The 26,151-nt window shown below is 36.1% G+C and overlaps 1 protein-coding gene across 1 annotated transcript in view; it reads left to right on the forward strand.

Annotated features, from left to right (window-relative positions):
* LRP1B (LDL receptor related protein 1B) overlaps positions 1-26,151 on the forward strand; it is a 2,013,404-nt gene that overhangs the window by 1,792,587 nt on the left and 194,666 nt on the right. Inside the window, exons 64-66 of the mRNA XM_046019480.1 lie at positions 3,171-3,287; positions 3,407-3,526; positions 4,938-5,057. Of these exons, the coding sequence (XP_045875436.1) occupies positions 3,171-3,287; positions 3,407-3,526; positions 4,938-5,057 (357 nt within the window). The remainder of the gene's footprint in view (positions 1-3,170; positions 3,288-3,406; positions 3,527-4,937; positions 5,058-26,151) is intronic.

Raw genomic sequence — 26,151 nt, forward strand, 5'->3', positions numbered from 1 at the left:
GGGTATTCAGAATTCAGAGCTCCTTAAATCCCAGACACCGAAAATTGAAGTGAGACCTTAAGTATGACCTTCTGATACTTTTACAAAATCTTTAAAAATACAACAAAATTGTTAACAATCTCTTGAGTATGTCTCTGTAAACTGTTACATTTAGAATGACATCATCAGCAATTTGTGTTAGTGTTTTGTTTAAATTTTCTTACAGAAAAATTACACTCTTTGTGTAATGATCAGTATAAATAACAATCAACATGATTTTGCCTGGATATATCACCAAATTAAAAGCAAAAAATGGCAAGTTTGCAGAATGCCAATTGATAACTAAGATCTTAACTTCAAGGGATTAATCTTCACAGTGTTAAAATACTGAACATTTTTAAAATTGAGATTTTTTTCCAATATAATTCATTAGTTTGTTCTACTAATAATTTAGTATGCTCTTAGGTATTCCTTAAAATGACTACTAATTTTACTTTGACTCAAATTGTGATTGGAATGGTTAGATGCCAAATACATATATACATACATACATATATACACACATACATATAGGTAGGTATACCCATATGAGAATGTGTGTGTGTGTGTGTGTGTGTATGTGTATGTATATGGCTTATGTATATGTTCACGTATGTGTATATACATTTATTTATTTTTGGTAACTTCAGTTGTAATGGACAATCAGTAAACTTTTTCTTAATAGTCTATTGTAGTTCACACCATGGGTCACTCCAATACAATCCTATCAAGTTGAAGATGCTTATAGTCGATCATGATAATTTCCTCAAATCTCGGTGGATAGTTGCCATGATTTGGCCTTAACGATTGTGTTCAAGATCCTTAAGCTTATACTAAGGAAAGACAGTATACTAAGTAAAAGCTAGTTACTTTCTGCTGTAGAACTTTCCACCACATAATTACAAAACTGTTCTAACCTTAGGGTCTCTAGATAGTTACTTAGATGAGATGTATTCCATCTCTCTGGTCACTACAAAGCATATACACCATTTGAAGTTGTTTCACATTGTTCATTGTTTTCATTTGAAAACAATGTTAATAATATATTCAAGAAAAAGGAAAAAAAGTTACAGAAATCATTGCTTTTCTAATATTCTTCTTATGTTTTTGAAAGGTCCCTTGGTCTTTGATTTTTTAATATAGTATTTTGTTTTCACTGTGATAGACAATACATATGAGTAGTTTTTGTATGATGTAAATATACTATTATGCCTGAATTATATTTGAATTAAAAGGACTATCAAAGGAACACATTATATTGGTGACCAACTGAATTTACTCATTAAAAGAAAGTTACTGATTTCCCTGCAATAAAGTAAACTTTTAACAGTATAATAAATAAAATGAACACAACCTGTTTTGTAATTTATAGAAATAATGAAGAACAAATACATTAAATGAGTCCTCATATTAGGATGACTTTCCCTGCCCAGAGTCACTGAAGTGTTCTCTGAGAAATACCGCCATAATGACTTGCAGACACAGTCAGAGGCTCCCAGTGCTTTCCCTTCTAAACTATCTGCAGCTCCTTAGCTCTAACTTTCATCTTGACTGGAGTATCATACTGTAACCATACTGATATAAAAAATCAATGAAAGATTTTCATATTTACACCCTTTGAAAATATATGATGAACAAATATAACCTTAATGTCTTTTAAGGGGAAAGCAAAGAGACATCTGTTATCGAAGAGTCTTGGTATCATCCTTATCCTAGTTAAATACCAGTACTACATGTTTTTATTGGTGACATTGTCTCTGTGATCTTTTAGTAAATAATTTTTACTTGGAGTCAAAGGGTTAATAGCACTGAATATCTGTAGGCATGAAGCCTTATTTTGAGGGTTATGGTGAGGTAGGTGGGAAGTGATGTACATGAGTCTGTGGACTGTCTAGAATTCGTATTTGAGTAGCTATATCTTCAAAATTTGCAGGTACTAAGTTACTGACAGTCTCAATAATTTCATCTGAAAAGTCATGAAAGGTTAAACCAAGTTTCACATACTTGCAAGCTTCAATAATAATGTTTAAATAAATGTGGTTAAGAGTGATGCATCATGAATTCTCTGGCATCTTAAGTTTTTAACTGCATTTTCTATGATGCTCTAGTACACAAAAGATCATTCTGGAGACACATTTGAATGTCAGATAGGCTGCCCAGCTATCTTCCAGGCATTGAAATTCCTCTGATAGTTAGAAATCTTCTTATGGGAAGGTTGTTTTGGTAGAGGATCATCCTTTGCTACGAAAATTCAAGAAATCATATGTGATTTTAAGAAAATCATATATGAAGCAACAAAAAATAGAGGAAATGCATGAGTTTAGAATGAGAGAAATTAAGTATCACACAGTTTTAACGCTTAGTGTGGTTTACTAAGAAACGTTAGAAATTGAATGACTTTCAACATTTTAGGACTCACTTCTATGGAAGTCGAGCACATATTGAGTTATTTTTTAAGATTAAGGAAATTTTTACTTGATATTGTAAATATAAAAGCATAATTAATTTCCCAAAGAAAGTTTAAAGTATCACTGTTAATATTCATTCAGTTGACTTATCTGAACTACATACATTAGGATTATCAGTCAAAAGGTATTTTATTGCCAAGCGATATGGTTTGTAAGAAGACTCAGAGTCAGATCTAGATCTAATTTCCATATCTGGCACTTGAAACTTGTACATACTTGAGTGAGTTATTAATATCCATGAGACCAAGTTTTTTCATTTATAAAACAGTCGTGGAGATATTGAGGTGAGAAGGTTTTGATGAGATTTGGTTAGTACCTCTTTGTGAAAGTGTGTCACCCAGTGTTTGATACAGAGCAGATATTCAATAGAGCCTACTTCATTATGATGATTATTGTTATCATTATTTCACATATAAACTAAGAAATATGGCAAAGATGCATTATCGTCTTGGATTTCTTACTGTTAATTTGTGATATGTAATCTGCAGGCCATCTGAGTTGCTTATAGCCTGGTCATAGTGTACATCTGAATCCAATAGCTACTAAGTATGAGACATTCACGGTGTGCTCTAGGGTATATTTAATATAATGAAATAATAAATACCCATAACGTCAGAAAAGCTCTATTTAAGAGGTCATGAGCAAAGCTTGGCATTCAATGATACCAGTCTGTTTTCTCCCTAGCTGAATTTAAATGTCAGCCAGGCCGGTTTCAATGTGGCACTGGGCTCTGTGCTCTGCCAGCTTTCATCTGTGATGGAGAGAATGACTGTGGTGACAATTCTGATGAACTCAACTGTGGTAGGTGATTAAATTCCTAACCAAGGAACTTAAGTCCAATTCTTACCTGATTTTGTCTGCACCAATTTAAATGCAGGCACAGTTTTCAGTGCAGATTTATTGTTCTTTCTTTCTTTTAGACACACATGTCTGCCTGTCAGGTCAGTTCAAGTGTACAAAGAACCAAAAATGCATCCCGGTAAACCTCAGATGTAATGGACAAGACGACTGTGGGGATGAAGAAGATGAAAGGGACTGTCGTAAGTCACCTCAGAACGCTCCATCTTGTCTTAATTCTGAGTCTCAGCTGACATGGGTCGAAAATTTTTTATTGTGTGCCATACATCCGCACAATGTAGAAAAATGTAATAGCAATTATGAACATATACCTCCAAATTGGCACCTTGGGCGATGGGTTACTTAAGAAGTTCCTTATAAAGGCTTTAAAGAAAATTAAAACATGGGTGGTCTTTACTTAGATAGCTACCTAAAGATTACAGCAAACATTAAACAACAAACATTCATTCACATCATCCTTAAGAGAAGTAACAAAACCAACATTACAGGTGACTATGGTGTTTTATCATAAATTGATTTTTTTTTGCTCACATTAAGCAGCTACAAATAATTTTCTTCTGTCGATTAGTTACTTGAAATCAACTCCATTAATTAGAGATCGTTTCCTCCCATAAAATACATGTCGAATGCATGATGAGAAAATCTGAGCAAAAAAACCTAACAAAATTATTTGTTAAAAAATATAAATAATACACTGTTTAACGTATCTTTGCCAGCTACTTCAAAGAACAATAATAAAATATTTTCGACTCTTTTCACCTCTTCTTTCCATCCCCCACCAAAAATCAAGCAGATTCAATGAAAGGCAAAACAATTTCCATCATATACATACATGCACGTAGGCAGACAGGCATGCCCACACGCAAACCCAAACACACAGAATACGAGCAATAAAATACCTGTCAGGTTTCAGGGTTTCAACAGAACTGCTGTCAATGTTTCTGTCTTGCTGAAGTTTTATTTTATTCCCCTAAAACTTTTATCAGTAAATAATGTGCAGTCATCCAGCAATTTGATTAAGATGGTGCATTCAGAATAAAGTCAGTACCAGTTCTTTATGGTTAGTCATTCCAAGAGCTGATCCATTAAACTGACTAGGATTTGTGAGGCAGTGTACAGTCTAAGTCAGATGTTCACCCCTTCCCTCAAAAACTCAATGCAGCTAGAGATTTTGAGAAGTTTGGTGTTTTTTTAGTTCCTGATTCACAAATACCTTCTGATTTTATTATTCTTCTATTTATAGAAATGCATATGTATAAATTCTTACATTTATTTGGTAAAATTATTCAGAACGTTTCCAAATTCTGTTTTTAAAATTGATTTCAAATATAGCTAATCAAGGGAGGCTTGTATCGAGAACTCTGATTTTTATCAAATGTATCATTATAGAAATATGTTTTATTTCTACTGGGAAGGATATTTGGTATATATCATAGATAACGTAAGTTAAAACCCTCACCTTCAGAGCCTTATTAATTAAAAGATAATACATTTCCAGTTGACTTTCTTAAGCATTTGTTCCTCTGATTGTTTTTTAGATAAAATGTCTGTTCTTGTTCAAAGCTGCATTTTAATACATGTTTTCCTCTTAAGCCGAAAACAGCTGTTCTCCAGACTATTTCCAGTGTAAAACAACTAAACATTGCATTTCCAAGCTGTGGGTTTGTGATGAGGATCCAGACTGTGCAGATGCATCAGATGAGGCCAACTGTGGTGAGTGTTTTGTGACCCTGGATCGTACCTATTGTATTTGTGTCATCATCTGACATGGCCACAGTGAAAGGAGTTTGAGCACAATTCTGGTGAAACTAAGGTCTCACATGAGAAAGTTTTGTCCCTGTGTTCACAGAGTCGTAGAACCTATTTTTTTGTTTAAAAAAAAAGAAAAACATCTCAGGTTAGCTACTCTCAGGTAAGGCAGAAGAGTAATACTGCTGAAGATGACTCAAAACTATTTCTAGAAAGGTGGGTTTAAAAGGTTGGCTAAGCTATCACCTTCTTGTCTTGTATGCGCGTGGCATTAGTATTTAATGAATGGAAAGAATGAGATATTATCTTTGTATTGTTCCAGACTTTTTTTTTTTTTTTTGCTTAAATACATATGATTTTCCAGTCATTCAATGACTACTGGTTATTCTTAAACATGGTGAAAGGAAGGGAGAAGATAATACAAGTATCTCTTCTGTTTTAATAGATGACAATGATCATTTAAGTTAGCATTTGTTTCTGAAACACTTATCTTTTTACTTAAAATCAAATACTTTTATTTACAAGAATTACTCCTTAATTAAGATTGCAGAAATGGTGAACATATTTGTTTTGTTTAATGCATTTCATTCTATCTTGAAAGTGTCAACAGTGAGACAGAAATGAAGAGCAGTGTCATGTGTAGTTCACGTTATCAACATTTATTAAACACTAATGGAGGCTCTATTGTAGGAAAATACACCAAATTTAGCATTGTCAGGGAAGCAAAAAAAAATATTTAATATAGTAATTGATTAAGAAAAGCAAAGTTTGGGGCACCTGGGTGGCTTAATAAGTTAAGCGCCAGCTCTTGATTTCGGCTCAAGTCATGATCTCAGGATTGTAAGATGGAATGGCTTGTCAGGCTCTACACTGGGCATGAGGCCTGCTTGGAATTCTCTCTCTGCTTCTCCCTCTGCCCCTCCCCCACCTTCTAAAAAAAAGAAAGAAAGAAAGGCTTATTCAAACTGAGTACAGGACTTTCAGGTTTCATAGACAAAATTGTGTTAAATGCATCTGCTATATTCCACATGCTCTTAGTGAACTCTTCTGAGAAAAAAGGAAATAATGAAAAACCTTTATGTTCTCTGAAACTCCATTTATACTGGACAATATTCATGGTCTATATGTGTAATAATTGACATTCATGTGTCTTTAAGTGTTTTTCCTAATTCTGTCTTCCATATGTCTTCAGAACATGAAAAAAAAAAAAAAAAAAACAGCTTATCAGAGTATCATGAAACCCCATTTACCGCTTTGTGAAATCGGTACTCATCAGTTCACAAAGCCTCAAAGTATAGTCATCACTGATTATCAAGGACTTTTGCAGAGTAGTTTATATTACTGGCAAGTTTGCTCTGTTGTCTTTGGTATTTTTTTGTTTACTGAAGCAAAATGGAATGACGACTTATGTTAGCTATATGAATATTTTTCTGGAATATCTATAATTTGTTCCTTATGATAATGTGATTTAACTGTTGCAGTATATTATACTCTTCGAACTGATCATTATTGATCATTATAATAACCATAATTCCCAATATTTGCTGTGTTTGCCATATGGCCCAGAAAATGTGTTAAAGGCTTTATATTCATTATTTCACACAATCCTTTACTATCCTTATTTTATTGATGTGGTAAAAGAGCCCCAAGGAGGTTATATAACTTACCCAAACTTTCATGACTAGCAGGTGGTGGAACTGGAACTTGAATCCAGGGTTATTTTACACTAAAGCATTTACTCTATGAACATAGTATAAACCTAGCTCATTCTTTAAAAAAAAAAAAAAGAAAGAAAAAAGATTTTATTTATTTATTAGAGAGAGGGAGAGAGAGAGGGCTCATGTGTGCTCACTCACATGCACCAGTCAGGGTATGGGAGAGGGGAGAGAGGTGGGAGAGGGACAAGTGCCCAGTGCAGAGCCCCACACAGGGCTCAATCCCTGGACCCCAAGATCATGACCCAAGCTAAAACTAAAAGTCAGACAGGTAATTGACTAAGCCACCCAGGTGCCCCCTAAACCACCTCATTCTTTATGTATAAAGAGAAAAATATTTAAATGTTTTCTGTTATAAAGTTATATAGAATTCTCCTGGCCGTAGTCATTGTTGTGAATTCCTGACAAGTGCACAAGTACATACATACATACAATAAGAGGGAGAAAAGAGGCAAAAAGGTTGCGTCTGATTTGCCTTAGGCCCACTATAAAATTTTATTGTGGGCAGGCACTAATTTAATTTTAAAAAACTTTTCTTTTTTTAAGATTTTGTGTATATCTATCTATCTATCTATCTATCTATCTATCTATATATATATATTTGTTTGTTTAGAGTGTGAGAGAGAGAGAGCACCAGCTGGCTGGTGCGGGGGGAGAGGCAGAGGGAGAGAAAGAATCCCAAGCCAACTCTGCATTAAGCCCACCCATCCACCCTAAGTGTGAAGCCTGATCTGGGCTTGATCTCAAGGCCCTGAGATCATGACCTGAGGGGAAATCAAGAGTCAAACACTTAACAGAATGAGTCACTCAGACACCCCAATTTAAAAAATACTTCTACATACATTACAGTTTAGTATAGCATTTCTCAATCTTTATTCTTAATGGGCTAAAAAAACTACCTCCTTCCCCTTTCTTCTGTCTTCAATAGATGTAGAAATGCCATGTATTTTTACTAAGTCTGTTAAAACTTTTGTGGGATAGTTCACCTTTTAATACTTCCATTGCGTGGGAAAAGAAAAACAAAAGCAAACTTCACTATTTCTCATGTTGAGTGTCCTCAGAGCCTCACAAGATATAAAATAGATTTGCATGAAGTGCTATTGAGTGACTGAACTATTCTCTTTTACAAAAAACTTCAATATGCAACTCGTTTTCATTGTTGTTCCCACATACTTCTATATTTTTTTAGTCCACTGCTAAATTTAGGGGTAGATTCTCTTTTACTCTTGGAGTTCACTTAGCTCTTACATCTTATTTCTCAGCAGCAATTTATCTACAATTTTAGATCTAATTGGTTTCTGTCAGTTCTAAAGGTCTAAAATAGTAATTTGTTCTACCTTGACATATCCTAAATGAAACAATTTTTTTTTTTTTTTTTTTGCTTTAAATTGTATGGATAATACCAATGTAGGGGTTGCGGTTCACTGAGACACTATGGAAAAATCTAACAAAGAGAGCAGAATAATTTGCAAACAAATAAAATACACATGTAGGACAGGGGATTATAAAAAAATAACTCTTAAGGTGTAAATATTTTTAAAATTATTTAATTTTTATATTTACTGGAATACCATGTTTATTGAATTCTGTCCAGTGTAATTCTTGAGTTTTTGCAGTTCTTGCAGATTTAACAACTATCATTCAATATGTGTAAAAATTTTATGTTAATCTAGAATTTAAGGAGTCCTCAAAACCACTTTAAATAGACATAAATTAAATATAGTTTAGGAGTCTTTCTCCAATAGTTTAATCTTGATGAGAGTGGATACAAATTTTAAAATTATATTACATATTTTCCCATCTTATTACACATAGTTTTTGAGATGGCTAAATTTATGTGTAAAAACTGCATTTGGCACATTTGGATTTAAATTCATAAATATTTTTAAAACATCTTTTAGCTCTATTTCTGTGTAAGTAAAGACTTAAATCTATGTTATACTCGTATTTATGGCAAGATAAGTTCAACTTTGTTTTGTGAGTTGTTAAGAGTTGTTATAAAATTGTTTATTTTTGCTTGAAGGTAAAGTGTTTCCTCTTCCTTTGCTATATGCCCAGAGGATTAAAATAATATTTATAAAGTGTAGATCTATACCTTTTATTAAATTATAGGTGTTTACCCTTCTTGGAAGGCTGTTCCACTACTTACTACACTGTTGGACAAACACCGGATTTGAATGCCTGATCAAAATTTATGCAATACCTCAATTGTAGTAGCTCCCGGAATTCCATTCCAAATTTCAATTTCAAACTTTCCCCACTTTCTGCCTGCCATTTTCTATTTTAGGAAGGAAATGCAGATTTGGGATTTGACAAATTGGTACTGGTTTCTTGCTTCTACTTTGTAGTCAGAGTTGAAACTTTTCTGTAATTTAACTCTTATAAGATGATATCAGAATCCATGTCTTTCCATTATGTCCTTTGTCCCCAGTTTATAGTTTACAATCTCTGTTCCTTAGATGTCTGTGTGACATTCTCTTTTCATCCGTTGTTCTCCTTGGGCTTTCCTGGTCAGCTCCATACTCCCATCACAGCTCTCGGGAACGCACTGTCTGCTCTGCCATATTGCTCTTTTCTTTGGCCATGTTTCCTGCTTTCTTATCTGGTCTCCCTCTGCCTTAGCCTTAGCTAGAATTCTTGATAATTCTTGGTTCAGCATCATTTGTTACTTTTGAGCAGTCTTGGTTTATAACCTGCTGTTTGGCTAATTATCTCAAAATAAGATGCTAGCTATAATCATACCAGCTAGAGCTTATGAGAGGAACTTGAGTTTCCTACAGTAACTTTGTACTTTCTGCAGCCTGGTTTTCCAACATGATACTGAACACGTTGAAACTAAAAGATAGGAGTGACCAATATGCGCTTTTATTTTCCCCTTAATCTCTGATGAGGAAATTTGAATTCATCTACTTAATCTGTAAGAACATAAAAATAGATGTTTTAGAGTTAAAACAAGTACATAAATGATTATAAAATACTTCTACCATGCAGACTTGTACAGGAAGTTATATAGTAAGTAATGTACCATTTTTAATAGATTTCAACATTTGACCTAAGGTATCTCTTTTAAAATATTCAGACCTCTACAATAACATATAAAGCCCACCTCTATCTTCTTTCCTTCCCTTCTTCTGAAGTCATTGTGTATCACTCATGTTTTTTTTTTTTTAAAGATTTTATTTATTTATTTGACAGACAGAGATCACGAGTAGGCAGAGAGGCAGGCAGAGAGAGAGAGGAGGAAGCAGGCTGTCCGCAGAGCAGAGAGCCCGATGTGGGGCTTGATCCCAGAACCCTGGGATAATGACCTGAGCCGAAGGCAGAGGCTTTAACCCACTGAGCCACCCAGGCACCCCACTCATGTTTTTTTTTTTTTTTAACTTGTACTATATTTGTGTGTATTCATTAATATATACATAATAGTTAATAGTATCTTAAAAGTTTAGAGTATTATGCTTAGCGAAATAAGTCAATCGTAGAAAGACAACTATCATATGATCTCCCTGATATGAGGAAGTGGAGATGCAACGTGGGGGGTTTGGGAGGTAGGAAAAGAATGAATGAAACAAGATGGGATCGGGAAGGAGGCAAACCATAAGAGACTCTTAATCTCAAAAAACCAACTGAGGGTTGCTGGGGGGAGGTGGGTAGGGAGAGGGTGGTGGGGTTATCGACATTGGGGAGGGTATGTGCTATGGTGAGTGCTGTGAAGTATGTAAACCTGGTGATTCACAGACCTGTACCCCTGGGGCTAATAATACATTATATGTTTATAAAAAATTTTAAAAATTTTAAAAAAAGAGAAAATAGTATCTTAAAAGTTCACATAGTCTTGTCTTTTCAGTATTAAATTAAACCTTAATATTTTCTGGTATTCTAGTGTATTAATGTGAATAATGCATTTAATACTGAAGATTATTTTTACATGTTACAATTATTACATACTCATGGGCAAATAAAGCACAAAACATTTCATACATTCTAAGCTACAGTCATCATGAAGTCTCAGTTCCTTTCTCAGGTGCTCTAATTGTCAGTTTGCATGAGAGTTTATTTAAAGTCATTGTGGGAACATCCAGAGGCAGGAATCTTTTAACTGTACAGTCAATATTGGGCTAAATGGCATGTAGGATAGAGGGCCTGGAGTGAGCCTAAACAGAGAAGCTCTGATACTGATGGCTGTAATGGCAGTAGAATAATTCATGATATTTGAAGTTAGGTATTTTCAAAATATTTAATTACTTGCACTTAGAATAGCATTCCTAAATGTTAGCTCCCTGATTTCAAGACAACCCATGGGGGGATTTCTGTGCTCCTCACATACACAGTAAATGATGATGTACTAAATTCTGTATCTTGGAAAGCAGTGCATTTACATGCATGTAGTTAAGGTGTCTGTTTAGTGTTTGTAATCAATGTTCCCTGCATTTAAAAATAGGTTACAAATTTCTGTGTTGTATTTTGATTAGCAAACAAATTATGTGATCATCCTAAAGCACCTTTTCCCTGCTGGATGGCTGTCGCTTTTGTCTGGGGCCAGGAGGAGGAGTTTGCTGTTGAGGGAGGCTGCTGGGAGCCAGGTTTTAAATTTCCTAACACATGGCATCATGATATCTCAGATACTTAGGATGGTGGGATTATATTCCTTTACATTAGCAGGTGGAAAGAGAAAGACCCTCCTTTCTCTGGGACCTTATTGGTCTCTGCTGCCTGATTGGTCTGATCTGCACCCCTACAGTACCCTGTGCTGTGGAGTGCAGGCATCACCATACATGGCTGGAGCATAGGCTTGGCTGTGTCCCTCCACGTCTCCATTTCTGGTGAGCCGCAAACTGATCTTAAGTTTCTGCTGTTGTATAAAAGCTCTTGAGGTAAGATGCAGAGAGACACGTGGTCCTGGAAACCTCCAGGTCTCGTGAAGAACCAGAAATAACGTCTCTTGCTTATCTCTCTAGCTCCTACTCACTTTTAATGTCATAGAGTTGCCCCTGAGTTTTATTGACTGTGTTATGTACCTGATACTAGATGTTTCTCCTGGAAGCTTGGCAGCTTTCTGAGATTAGATTTGATTAGAGAATCAAATAAGGAATCAAATGGAGAATTAAAAACTAGGTGAAGGATGAGAGCAGCAGTGTAACAAGGATGAAGTTTTTCTTCTCACAGTCTCTCAGGATCCAGAAGTGGGCACTTTACTTTCTCTACCTACCTAAAGAAATTTCTTCTATGTCGTATCTTACCATCATTGAGGTAGCACTTGCCTACTCCTCTCATTACCCTGGCAAAACGGCTGTGGAGCAATACAATTCATGAGGGAGAGAAACAATAACCACATTGCTTTACTCTTTTAGAAGATGTTTTACTCTTACACTGATTTGTGCCCAGATGATTTGTAAAATAACACTTAACAACAATCTCATAGAATCACTATCTCTAAGAATATATTTTAGACATATTGACTGGCATGTAAGTGTTACTGAAGTCTGTGTAGTTTATACTCAATCTAATGCTAATACATTTTATTTTATTTTACAAATGTGTAGCTCTGCGTTGCTACTTTAAGAGCACAATGTGGACAAATGTCATCTCCTTTCTTTTTAAATAGAAATTTTTAAAAAAATGATTCAACTTCTGGTACATTTCTGAACTTTTAAAGTAGTTGCCATGAAAATTAATGTATTTTTTTTTTAAGCGCGGTAATCTGAAGAGCTTATTTTCTGAGCAAAGAAGCTTCTGTTAATTCAGTAGGATGTATTTTTATACTAATATTATTATCTTTTTTTTTTTAAAGATTTTATTTATTTATTTGACAGGGAGAGATCACAAGTAGGCAGAGAGGCAGGCAGAGAGAGTGAGAGGGAAGCAGGTTCCCTGCTGAGCAGAGAGCCCGATGCGGGACTCGATCCCAGGACCCTGAGATCATGACCTGAGCCGAAGGCAGAGGCCTAAACCACTGAGCCACCCAGGCGCCCCCTAATATTATTATCTTTTATGGTAAATTTTTTGATGCATCATATGTTTTGCTGTCATCCATCTATTTGTTTGTTTTGCAAAATGCAATCTTTTCTCCATTTTCTGACAATTATATTTGTGTTTGAGTAACTCTCTCTCTCTCTCTCTGTATGTGTATGAGAAAAATAAAGAAAGGGGAAAATAGCGTCTTTGGCACTGAAATATTTTGGTTCTTACAGAGCCCTTGAGGGCTCTATTCTGTATGAATAGGACCAGGAAACAGCCATCTAGTATTTTTGTGAAGAAATGAATGACCTACATGTGCATCCTTTAATAGTCTCAAGTGGAACGCATTTAGTCTTTTTATAACTTGTGTTCAGTAACTTCCATCCATTGACTACCTCTCTGCCAAAGGGTGTGCAATTATTTGGTGATATTATTTTATTTTGTTTTTTTCTTCTTCTTAATAATAAGAGGAAATTGTGAGATTTAACCAGAAAGTTAAAAAGGAGCCCACACAATGAGTAAGGAGGTATGCCAAATATTCTAGATTCCAGGCTGATCTGTAGTAAAAGCCATGAATGGAAACAGCTTTTTGCCCAGCGAGGTTTATAATTGAGTTTGTAAAGGAAAGAACTACATATTTGTTTTAATAAGAACTGTGTTGATGCAGTTGATTTTTTTTAAGGAAATTGACTCAGGAATTTAACATTCCGTGATACTTTTGTTTGAAAAACTTCATCCTTGCTATACTGCTCCTCTCATCCTTCACCAAGTAAATTTGATTCTCCAAAAATGCAAAATAACATCACACACACACACACACACACACACACACACACACCCCTAGTTGGAGACTGGTAGCAGAATGTGAGAAAAATAAATATTAGACACTTTATAAAAAATACTTAAGAAATGTAGAACTTTAAAAAATACCTTTTGTCTACCCTTAGAAGAAAAATATTTGTATTTGTTTTGGTTGATAAGATTTTAAATTACTATTTTAAAAAAGCAATGTCATTTCATTTAGGAACATAATAGATAATAAAAATAAAATGACCAGTGGTGCCTGGGTGGCTCAGCTGGTTAAGCTTCTGCCTCTTGATTTCTGCTTAGGTCATGACCCTAGGGTCCAGAGATTGAGCCCCACAACAAGCTCTGCACTTAGCGGGAAGTCTACTTCTCCTTTTCCCTCTGCACACTTGCTTGCTCACTTGCTCTCTCTCTCACAGAAAAATAATAAATGTTTTTTAAAATAAATACATCTTTTAAAAAAGGTAGAGGTAACAGAGTTCATTATCTCAAACTAAATCCTGCATTACCTCCGTCTCCACTTCCATAATTTCCCACATGAACATTGAACAAGGAACCATATACAAATAGTGCCCTAATAACATGAAAACTCCAGCCCAGAGACTTGCAATCTAGGCATTGAATCTAAGACTGCTCAGAGTATAAGTATGTCTATCAGAATCATCATCTATATCTCTGTCCACAAAGATGACAAAGCTAAATAGTAGTATAATTATAACTCTACATTAGGGTTTTTACTCTCATTAATATATTATTTCATAAAACTGTTAATGGCTAAATATGGATAGTTGTTTTGCCAGCAAAATCTGATACCACTTGGATCCTCAAGCTGATTTTAATGTATAAGCACAAATCTAAGTTTTCTTTTCTTTTCTTTTTTTAGGGTTGGTCATTTTATTTTTTTAATATTTTTTTGAAAGAGTTATTTATTTATTTTAGAGAGAGAGAGATAGAGAGTGGACCCATGAGTGAGGAAGAGGACCAGAGGGACAGAAACAGACTCCCTGCTAAATGCAAGCCTGATGTGGGGCTCTACCCCAGGACCCTGAGATCATATCCTGAGCTGAAGGCAGATGTTTAACAGACTGATCCACCGAGGTGATTCCTGGCAGAAATTTCTTATATGACTTAGCATATAGAGCTTGATATCCTTCATTCTGAATATGTTATTGGATTACATTTTAAAAAATAAAATATGGAGGGGCACCTGGGTGGCTCAGTTGGTTGGGTGGCTCCCTTTGGCTTGGTCATGATCCCAGGGTCCTGGGATCTAGTCGCATATCAGTCTCCTTGCTGGGTGGGGAGCCTGCTTCTCCCCTGACTGCCGCTCCTCCTGCTAGGGGTTGCTCTTTACCTCTCTCTCTCTCTCTCTCTGTCAAATAAATAAATAAATCTTTTTTAAAAAATGGAGTCTGCTTATATTTAAATTTTCTTTGTAATTACCTTCTGAATTCTAAAAACAAAACATACTCAGAAAATGCAATATATTACTTAATGCCAATTAATAATCATTTTACTATAAAAAGAATCATATAGCTATTTTAGTTAACTATACCTTTAAAAACAAGTTTGACATATCCTGTGGATATTTCTATCTGTTTCTAGAAATTGTCCATAGATGTTAGAATGTTATATTATTTTATAAATACCTATCCGTGGAGCTCTATGGATGAACCCAGAATTTAGAATTAGGATATACCAAGTCCTATGATGATTACTGCTTCAAGAAGAGAATCCTTTGGAACAACTGCTCAGATCTTTAGTTTGGTCCTTGTGATGGTTAAAAACACAATATTCTTAATATAAACATGCATTGAGAAGTAAAAATCCCAGTGGCTATCAGGGAGTCACAGAAGTACAGGAAACTTAGCTTCAGGAATCCTAAAACACTGACAGTTTATTCAGTTCCTTTTCAATAAAGGACATTCCACTGAGTCAGAGAAGGAAAAAAATTGGGAATTATTCACCTAAAATATAAGCAAATATATACATATTTTTCTTTCAGAATCCATTATGTCCATTTTGTAATGTCTTAAAGTAATTACAGCTTACATTTTAAAATATTTTTATTTCATTTTAATATTTTAATTCCAGTATAGTTAATTAACATGCAGAGGTATATTAGTTTCAGGTGTACAACATAGTGATTCAGTAATTCCATACATCACCCAGTGCTTATCATGACAAGTGCACTCCTTAATCCCCAATACCCTTTTCACCTATAGCCCCCGCCCCGACCTCACCTCTGGTAACCATGTTTGTTCTTAATAGGCAAGAGTCTGTTTCTTGTCTTATCTCTCTCTCACACATTCTGTCTCTCTCTTTCCATTGTTTATTTGTTTTGTTTCTGAAATGCCACATATGAGTGAAATCCTATGATATTTGTCTTTCTCTGAGTAACTTGTTTCACTTGGCATTATACTCTCCACTTCCACACATGTCATTGAAGATGGCAAGATTTCATTCTTTTTTTATGGCTGTACACTATTAAACACATACACACACACCACATCTTAAAATTAGTATGGGAAATATGTAAAAGTTTGGTATCACCAGGAGATATTATCAGTAGGTATGGGTATTACCAATAGGAAATTTGAAAGTTATCCATGGGTTTGAACTTCAAGGGGCTCTCATACAACACCCCTTATTCTTTGCAGAGGAAAACTAAAATCCTGGCTACAATTATTTTATCCTACAACATACTTTGGGCACAATTTGTACTATTTATTTTGTTTTTAGTATTTTGTATATTTATAACATTCACTTATTTTAAAAATTAATAAATACCTGTTAAATATGTCAAGTAAGCAACTATATTAGAGAATCAGGTAATTCAAAGAAGTCCAACAGGGATAATTAATAGTTTTGAAAGCTTATTACATGTAAGGCATTGTACTAAACTTTATGTGAAATATCATTTAATCCTGACAACAGTCCTATGCAAAATATACTATTATTCTTATTTTATAGGTAAGGGTATAAGGCTCAAAACACATAAGTAATTTTCTTTATACAGGTCACCCAATTAGAAAGTGGTTAAGCAGATATTTGAACCCACAGGCTCTGGCTCCAAACCCATACACTTAACAATTATTCAACTGAGTAACCTGCCCTAAATTTACAATAAGGCAAGGAATTAGGACACAGATACAAATAATACCAAACAAATTGTAATGATTGTCATTGGGAAGAATACATACACAGTTCTTTAAAGGATTTTATCATCACTAACAATAAGTGAGTAAGATAGAAGTGGCAATAAAGGGATGTCTTATCTATAGTCAACTTGAAAGCAATACTAAACCAACTAAAAGTCAGTCTGTGTTTTATTATAACTTTTTTTAATGGCTATCCTAACAATGTCAGCAATAAAAACCCCCTCCCTGAAAGGACAAACCATTGATCAATGACTCCAAATGGAAATCTGTTAGCTTGCCATAAAGGTAAGAGTAAAAATAAGAACAATGAGAACAGTGTCATTAAATTCTAGTTGAACTGAATTCTAGTTTGATGCTGGCCTATCAAAATCTAACTCTCTCTTTGTGAAAAAGAGAGGTTAGTGAGTGTCGTAGAAGCTATATCATTTCATGACCAAAGTTTTAATGATGAAGCAACTAGGAAGAAAGAAAGACACTTGAACAGAGCATAAATTTCTCACCAGCCAGTATGAAATCATACTATATAGCACCATGTTTACATATTGTTAGAACGATCTCGTGCTTACTGTCTATGCCATGCAAGCTACACATTTGAAAACATCCTCCTCCTCTTTATTAACTGAAGGAATAAACATGAGTATAGTTTTTTTTTTAATTTTTTTTTCCATTTTATTTATTTTTTCAGCGTAACAGTATTCATTCTTTTTGCACAACACCCAGTGCTCCATGCAAAACGTGCCCTCCCCATTACCCACCACCTGTTCCCCCAACCAACAACCCCTGACCCTTCAAAACCCTCAGGTTGTTTTTCAGTGTCCATAGTCTCTTATGGTTCACCTCCCCTTCCAAATTTTTTTTTTTTTAATAAACATATAATGTATTTTTATCCCCAGGGGTACAGGTCTGTGAATCGCCAGGTTTACACACTTCACAGCACTCACGATAGCACTTACCCTCCCCAATGTCCATAGCCCCCTCCCCCTCTCCCAATCCCACCTCCCCCCAGCAACCCCCAGTTTGTTTTGTGAGATTAAGAGTCATTTATGGTTTGTCTCCCTCCCAATCCCATCTTGTTTCATTTATTCTTCTCCTATCCCCCTACCCCCCCATGTTGCTTCTCCATGTCCTCATATCAGGGAGATCATATGATAGTTGTCTTTCTCCGATTGACTTATTTCAATAAGCATGATACGCTCTAGTTCCATCCACGTCGTCGCAAATGGCATGATTTCATTTCTTTTGATGGCTGCATAGTATTCCATTGTGTATATATACCACGTCTTCTTTATCCATTCATCTGTTGATGGACCTCTAGGTTCTGTCCATAGTTTGGCTATTGTGGATATTGCTGCTATAAACATTCGGGTGCACGTGCCCCTTTCGATCACTATGTTTGTATCTTTAGGGTAAATACCCAGTAGTGCAATTGCTGGGTCATAGGGTAGTTCTATTTTCAACATTTTGAGGAACCTCCATCCTGTTTTCCAGAGTGGTTGCACCAGCTTGCATTCCCACCAGCAGTGTAGTAGGGTACCCCTTTCTCCGCATCCTCGCCAACATCTGTCATTTCCTGACTTGTTAATTTTAGCCATTCTGACTGGTGTGAGATGATATCTCATTGTGGTTTTGATTTGTATTTACCTGATGCCGAGTGACGTGGAGCACTTTTTCATGTGTCTGTTGGCCATCTGGATGTCTTCTTTGCAGAAATGTCTGTTCATGTCTTCTGCCCATTTCTTAATTGGATTATTTGTTCTTTGGGTGTTGAGTTTGATAAGTTCTTTATAGATTTTGGATACTATCCCTTTACCTGATATGTCATTTGCAAATATTTCTCCCATTCTGTCAGTTATCTTTTGGTATTGTTAACTGTTTCCATTGCTGTGCAAAAAATTTTGATCTTGATGAAGTCCCAATAGTGCATTTTTGCCCCTGCTTCCCTTGCCTTTGGGAATGTTCCTAGGAAGATGTTTCTGCGGCTGAGGTTGAAGAGGTTGCTGCCTGTGTTCTCCTCAAGATTTTGATGGATTCCTTTCTCACATTGAGGTCCTTCATCCATTTGGAGTCTATTTTCGTGTGTGGTGTAAGGAAGTGGTCCAATTTCATTTTTCTGCATGTGGCTGTCCAATTTTCCCAGCACCATTTATTGAAGAGGCTGTCTTTTTTCCATTGGACATTCTTTCCCGCTTTGTCGAGGATTAGTTGACCATAGAGTTGAGGGTCGATTTCTGGGCTCTCTATTCTGTTCCACTGATCTATGTGTCTGTTTTTGTGCCAGTACCATGCTGTCTTGATGATGACAGCTTTGTAATAGAGCTTGAAATCCGGAATTGTGATGCCACCCACTTTGGCTTTCTTTTTCAATATTCCTTTGGCTATTCGAGGTCTTTTCTGGTTCCATATAAATTTTAGGATTATTTGTTCCATTTCTTTGAAAAAAATGGATGGTATTTTGATAGGGATTGCATTAAATGTGTAGATTGCTTTTGGTAGCATGGACATTTTCACAATATTTATTCTTCCAATCCAGGAGCATGGAACATTTTTCCATTTCTTTGTGTCTTCCTCAATTTCTTTCATGAGTACTTTATAGTTTTCTGCATATAGATTCTTAGCCTCTTTGGTTAGGTTTATTCCTAGGTATCTTATAGTTTTGGGTGCAATTGTAAATGGGATTGACTCTTTAATTTCTCTTTCTTCTGTCTTGTTGTTGGTGTACAGAAATGCAACTGATTTCTGTGCATTGATTTTATATCCTGACACTTTACTGAATTCCTGTACAAGTTCTAGCAGTTTTGGAGTGGAGTCTTTTGGGTTTTCCACATATAATATCATATCATCTGCAAAGAGTGATAGTTTGACTTCTTCTTTACCAATTTGGATGCCTTTAATTTCTTTTTGTTGTCTGATTGCTGAGGCTAGGACTTCTAGTACTATGTTGAATAGCAGTGGTGATAATGGACATCCCAGCCGTGTTCCTGACCTTAACGGAAAAGCTTTCAGTTTTTCTCCATGGAGAATGATATTTGCGGTGGGTTTTTCATAGATGGCTTTGATAATATTGAGGTATGTGCCCTCTATCCCCACACTTTGAAGAGTTTTGATCAGGAAGGGATGCTGTACTTTGTCAAATGCTTTTTCAGCATCTATTGAGAGTATCATATGGTTCTTGTTCTTTCTTTTATTAATGTGTTCTATCACATTGATTGATTTGCGGATGTTGAACCAACCCTGCAGCCCTGGAATAAATCCCACTTGATCGTGGTGAATAATCCTTTTAATGTACTGTTGAATCCTATTGACTAGTATTTTGGCGAGAATTTTTGCGTCTGCGTTCATCAGGGATATTTGTCTGTAGTTCTCTTTTTTGGTGGGATCCTTGTCTGGTTTTGGGATCAAGGTGATGCTGGCCTCATAAAATGAGTTTGGAAGTTTTCCTTCCATTTCTATTTTTTGGAACAGTTTCAGGAGAATAGGAATGAGTTCTTCTTTAAATGTTTGGTAGAATTCCCCTGGGAAGCCGTCTGGCCCTGGGCTTTTGTTTGTTTGGAGATTTTTGATGACTGTTTCAATCTCCTTACTGGTTATGGGCCTGTTCAGGTTTTCTATCTCTTCCTGGTTCAGTTGTGGTAGTTTATATGTCTCTAGGAATGCATTCATTTCTTCCAGATTGTCCAATTTGTTGGCGTAGAGTTGCTCATAGTATGTTCTTATAATTGTCTGTATTTCTTTGGTGTTAGTTGTGATCTCTCCTCTTTCATTCATGATTTTATTTATTTGGGTCCTTTCTCTTTTCTTTTTGATGAGTCTGGCCAGGGGTTTATCAATCTTATTGATTCTTTCAAAGAACCAGCTCCTAGTTTCATTGATTTTTTCTATTGTTTTTTTGGTTTCTATTTCATTGATTTCTGCTCTGATCTTTATGATTTCTCTTCTCCTGCTGGGTTTAGGGTTTCTTTCTTATTCTTTCTCCAGCTCCTTTATGTGTAGGGTTAGGTTGTGTACTTGAGACCTTTCTTGTTTCTTGAGAAAGGCTTGTACCGCTATATATTTTCCTCTCAGGACTGCCTTTGCTGTGTCCCACAGATTTTGAACTGTTGTGTTTTCATTATCATTTGTTTCCATGAATTTTTTCAATTCTTCTTTAATTTCCTGGTTCACCCATTCATTCTTTAGAAGGATGCTGTTTAGTCTCCATGTATTTGGGTTCTTTCCAGCTTTCCTCTTGTGATTGAGTTCTAGCTTCAGAGCATTGTGGTCTGAAAATATGCAGGGAATAATCCTAATCTTTTGATACCGGTTGAGACCTGATTTGTGACCCAGGATGTGATCTATTCTGGAGAAGGTTCCATGTGCACTAGAGAAGAATGTGTATTCTGTTGCTTTGGGATGAAATGTTCTGAATATATCTGTGATGTCCATCTGGTCCAGTGTGTCATTTAAGGCATTTATTTCCTTGTTGATCTTTGGCTTGGATGATCTGTCCATTTCAGTGAGGGGAGTGTTAAAGTCCCCTACTATTATTGTATTATTATTGATGTGTTTCTTTGATTTTGTTATTAATTGGTTGATATAGTTGGCTGCTCCCACGTTAGGGGCATAGATATTTAAAATTGTTAGATCTTCTTGTTGGACAGACCCTCTGAGTAGGATATAGTGTCCTTCCTCATCTCTTATTATAGTCTTTGGCTTGAAATCTAATTGATCTGATATAAGGATTGCCACCCCAGCTTTCTTCTGATGCCCATTAGCATGGTAAATTGTTTTCCACCCCCTCACTTTAAATCTGGAGGTGTCTTCGCGTCTAAAATGAGTTTCTTGTAGGCAACATACTGATGGGTTTTGTTTTTTTATCCATTCTGATACCCTGTGTCTTTTGATTGGGGCATTTAGTCCATTAACATTCAGGGTAACTATTGAGAGATATGAATTTAGTGCCATTATTAGCCTGTAAGGTGACTGTTACTGTATATTGTCTCTGTACCTTTCTGATCTACTACTTTTAGGCTCTCTCTTTGCTTAGAGGACCCCTTTCAATATTTCCTGTAGAGCTGGTTTGGTGTTTGCAAATTCTTTCAGTTTTTGTTTGTCCTGGAAGCTTTTGATCTCTCCTTCTATTTTCACTGATAGCCTAGCTGGATAGAGTATTCTTGGCTGCATGTTTTTCTCGTTGAGTGCTCTGAATATATCATGCCAGCTCTTTCTGGCCTGCCAGGTCTCTGTGGATAAGTCTGCCGCCAATCTAATATTTTTACCATTGTATGTTACAGACTTCTTTTCTCGGGCTGCTTTCAGGATTTTCTCTTTGTCACTAAGACTTGTAAATTTCACTATTAGGTGACGGGGTGTGGACCTATTCTTGTTGACTTTGAGGGGGGTTCTCTGCATCTCCTGGATTTTGATGCTTGTTCCCTTTGCCATATTAGGGAAATTCTCTCCAATGATTCTCTCCAATAGACCTTCTGCTCCCCTCTCTGTTTCTTCTTCTTCTGGAATCCCAATTATTCTAATGTTGTTTCGTCTTATGGTGTCACTTATCTCTCGAATTCTCCCCTCATGGTCCAGTAGCTGTTTGTCCCTCTTTTGCTCGGCTTCCTTATTCTCTGTCATTTGGTCTTCTATATCACTAATTCTTTCTTCTGCCTCATTGATCCTAGCAGTGAGAGCCTCCATTTTTGATTGCACCTCATTAATAGCTTTTTTGATTTCAACTTGGTTAGATTTTAGTTCTTTAATTTCTCCAGAAAGGGCTTTAATATCTCCAGAGAGGGTTTCTCTAATATCTTCCATGCCTTTTTCGAGCCCGGCTAGAATGTTCAGAATCGTCATTCTGAACTCTTGATCTGACATATTACCCATGTCTGTGTTGATTAGGTCCCTAGCCTTCGGTACTGTCTCTTGTTCTTTTGTTTGTGGTGATTTTTTCCGCCTTGTCATTTTGTCCAGATAAGAGGATATGAAGGAGCAAATAAACTACTAAAAGGGTGGCAAAGACCCCAGAAAAATGCACTGTAACCAAATCAGAAGAGACCCCTAATTGTGGGGGGGAGAAAGGGGATAAAAACAGGTTCTGAAAAAAAAAAGAAAAAAAAAAGGAAAAAAAAAAAGAAAAAAATTTAAAAAATAAAACAAATAAAAAAATATAAAAAAGAAAGAAAAAATATATATATTAAGATGAACTAGTCAAAAAACGTTAAAAAAAGAAAAGGGTAAAAGTTTTAAAAAATTTAGCAGAAGAAGAAAAAAGAAAAAAGAAAAAAAAATTGAAGTAGCCGCAAGACTAAAGAATCATGGGGAGAAAGCCATGAGTTCCGTGCTTTGCTTTCTCCTCCTCTGGAATTGCTCTGCTGTCTTAGGATTTGAACCTGCTTTCTCCTTGATAGATGAACTTCGTCCTGCCTGGATATTTTGTTGATCTTCTGGGGGAGGGGCCTGTTGTCGTGACTCTCAAGTGTCTTTGCCCGAGGCGGGATTGCACCGTGCTTACCGGCGGCCGGACTAAGTAATCGGCTCGGGTTCGCTTTTTGGAGCTTCTGTTCCCTGAACGCTTTCCGTAGAGTTCCGGAGGACGGGAATGAAAATGGCGGCCTCCTAGTCTCCGGCCCAGAGGAGCCGAGAGCCTGGGGCCCCACTCCTCAGTGCGCCCCCAGAGGACAGCACCCAATCACTCCCGTATCCCCAGCCTCTAGCCGCGCTCCGAGCTCACCCAGCCCGCGACCAGTTCAAGGTAACCCCTAGCTGAGAGTTCAGTCCTCGGCTCTGTCTCTGCAGCCGGCTTCTCTGTTCTAATACCTGCGAGCTCTCCGACACTCTGACACCCCCGATCCTTCTGTGACCCTGCGGGGCCTGGGGCCACGCTGATCCCGCGTGGGCTTCACCCTGGTTTAGCCTCTGGAGCAATGTCCCTCAGTGGAACAGACTTTTAAAAGTCCTGATTTTGTGCTCCGTTGCTCTGCCGCTTGCCGGGAGCCGGCCCCTCCCCCCGCGGTCTATCTTCCCGTCGTTTTAGATTCACTTCTCCGCCAGTCCTACCTTTCAGAAAGTGGTTGATTTTCTGTTTCTAGAGTTGCTGTTCTTCTTCTCTTCGCTCTCTCGTTGGATTTGTAGGTGTTTGCAATGTTTAGATAAGCTATCGAGCTGATCTCCTGCTACCTGATGTAGTCTCAGGCTGCTACTTCTCCGCCATCTTGACTCCTCCTAGCCTAGTTTTATTTTTTGATCATGCCTTTGCTCCTTTTTGCAGCTTTTCCAGTAACTATATATAAATTTTACTATATATACATAGTTTGTTAATATATAATGCATATATTATACATAACATATACTACATGTAATTATATATAAAAATTATATATGAACTATGTATAGTTTATTAACATCTTAAATTGGTTCAAATACAAGAGAGTATTGAGAAGAAAATAATTGTTCATGCTAATATTACTTACTTTCAAATATGCTTCAAATATTTTTACTATGCAGAAGTGAAAGTCATCAACACTGCTTTGTTCCAGTTTTTTGAAAATTCTAATAAAAAAGCATTCTCTTTTTTCTAATTTTATGAAAGTTTGTAATTGACCACTGGGCATAAATTGTTCAAATTCTTTTTTGGAAGATACAGTTAAGTCTTGGCACTAAATGCTGTGTTCCTTGGCACCAAAGCAGTTACAAGAAATGAACATGTTAAAATCTCTTGTTTGCAATAGTTAAGCCAAATGTAATTACCTGTGAGTCTATTGACTGAAGGTCTGATTGTGATCCAAGATTTAGCCATATGGGTTATGGAGGTGACGATGCCAACCTTAAACCAGAGCTTTTTTTCATGTTCTTTGGAGTATGCAGCTGGAATTTATTACTTCTTCATAGTGCAAAATTATCCATCCACTTGGTTTCATTTCTTGGCTCAATGTTGTGACTTAGTAACTTTCAGCATCTTATTGACGGAAAGTGTTCCCTAAATATGTTGCTGCATTAACATAGAATGTACTTCTAAACCACACTAAAGAATGGAACTGAAAATGTCAAGTCCACTAGGTTCCATCTAAAGCCCACGTATTGTTATCATGGAAATTTTGGATGGAAATTGTTCATTAGAAGTTATGCGGTTAAAGTACCATCCTTAATCTAAACAAACAAGTGAACAGAATACTCCTTTATGTCTAGACAAAATCCTTATGCTATAAATTAAATCTGCTTTGTTTTTCCTTTCTTTCCTTTCCAGTAGAAATTTTGAATAACCTAACACTATCCTTTGCGTAAAATTCCTTTGTTTAAGTGTTCCCAAATTAAATTCTTTCACATTCTTCTTCAGGCCAAATAATTCCATTTTCTTTTATCTCTCTACATGGGTTCTATTTTCCATTCTATTAATCAGTTGTTTATTTCTCCCCTGAAACCTCCCCACATTCTATGCTTTGCTATGATCTATGAAACAGAATACAGCATTTTTAAGTACTATGTGTCTCCTGTTCCCCACTGTATATACCTGCTTTTGTATTTTAATATTGTGTTTGATTAAAAGCAAATAAAACCACAATATTCACACTGTTGATCTGTGGCCAATTTATAGGAACCCCTAGTCTTAGAGATTTAACATACATTCTACCAGATTGTCAGTATCATATAACTGCATCCATGTTGTTGCTTTTTGAAAAGTTATAATGAAGTCTACTGTCTCTCTTGCCAAATTATAAGTTCCAAGAGGGCTGGATCTACATATCTTCTAACTTCCTAATATATACCCAGTACATAGTACAGAATCTGGCATAAATAAATATTTGAAGAATGAGTGAAGAAAGGATATTTTAAAAAGCAGACTATTTGGGTTCAGCCAAATATATTTCTCTTCAAACCTGGACATTGGGACTCTGGTTTCCTTTAAGTTTAAATGTATTTTACTACATTTTTATGTAAGTACTGCTTTCCTTCCTGATCAATTCAATAGTTTGGGCTTGATTTGTATGCAAAATTGACTTAAAGTGTAAGGGAGTTTCAATATATAAAATCACTTCCAGGTTCTTTCAAACTTGGGCAATGAGATATGCCTACTCCTCTCTCGGAACGAAGGTGGGCTATGACAGTGCATTTGACAGCTCCATGAAAAGAGCCCATATACTCTGGACAACTGGGAGCAGAGCTCTCTTTTTGATTTCAACATTTATTAATTGGGTAGTTTTCTTCATTAATTGGGTAGGTTTCTTCAGGTCTCTATTATTTCCTCATTTGCAAATGGATATAATAATTTGTCCTTAGAAAACTGATGAAAGCATTTAAAGAAGTAAAGATAAATAAGCACCTAGTAGGTATAAAAGTCTGTAGTAGAGATGTAAGCACCTAGTAAGTATATTAGTACCCATGAGTATATAGGTATGTAGTAAGTATGTATGTACCTAGTAAGTGTATAAGTACCCATGAGTATGTAAG

Source organism: Meles meles, chromosome 9 (genome assembly GCF_922984935.1).
Source record: "Meles meles chromosome 9, mMelMel3.1 paternal haplotype, whole genome shotgun sequence".
Lineage (NCBI taxonomy): Eukaryota > Metazoa > Chordata > Mammalia > Carnivora > Mustelidae > Meles > Meles meles.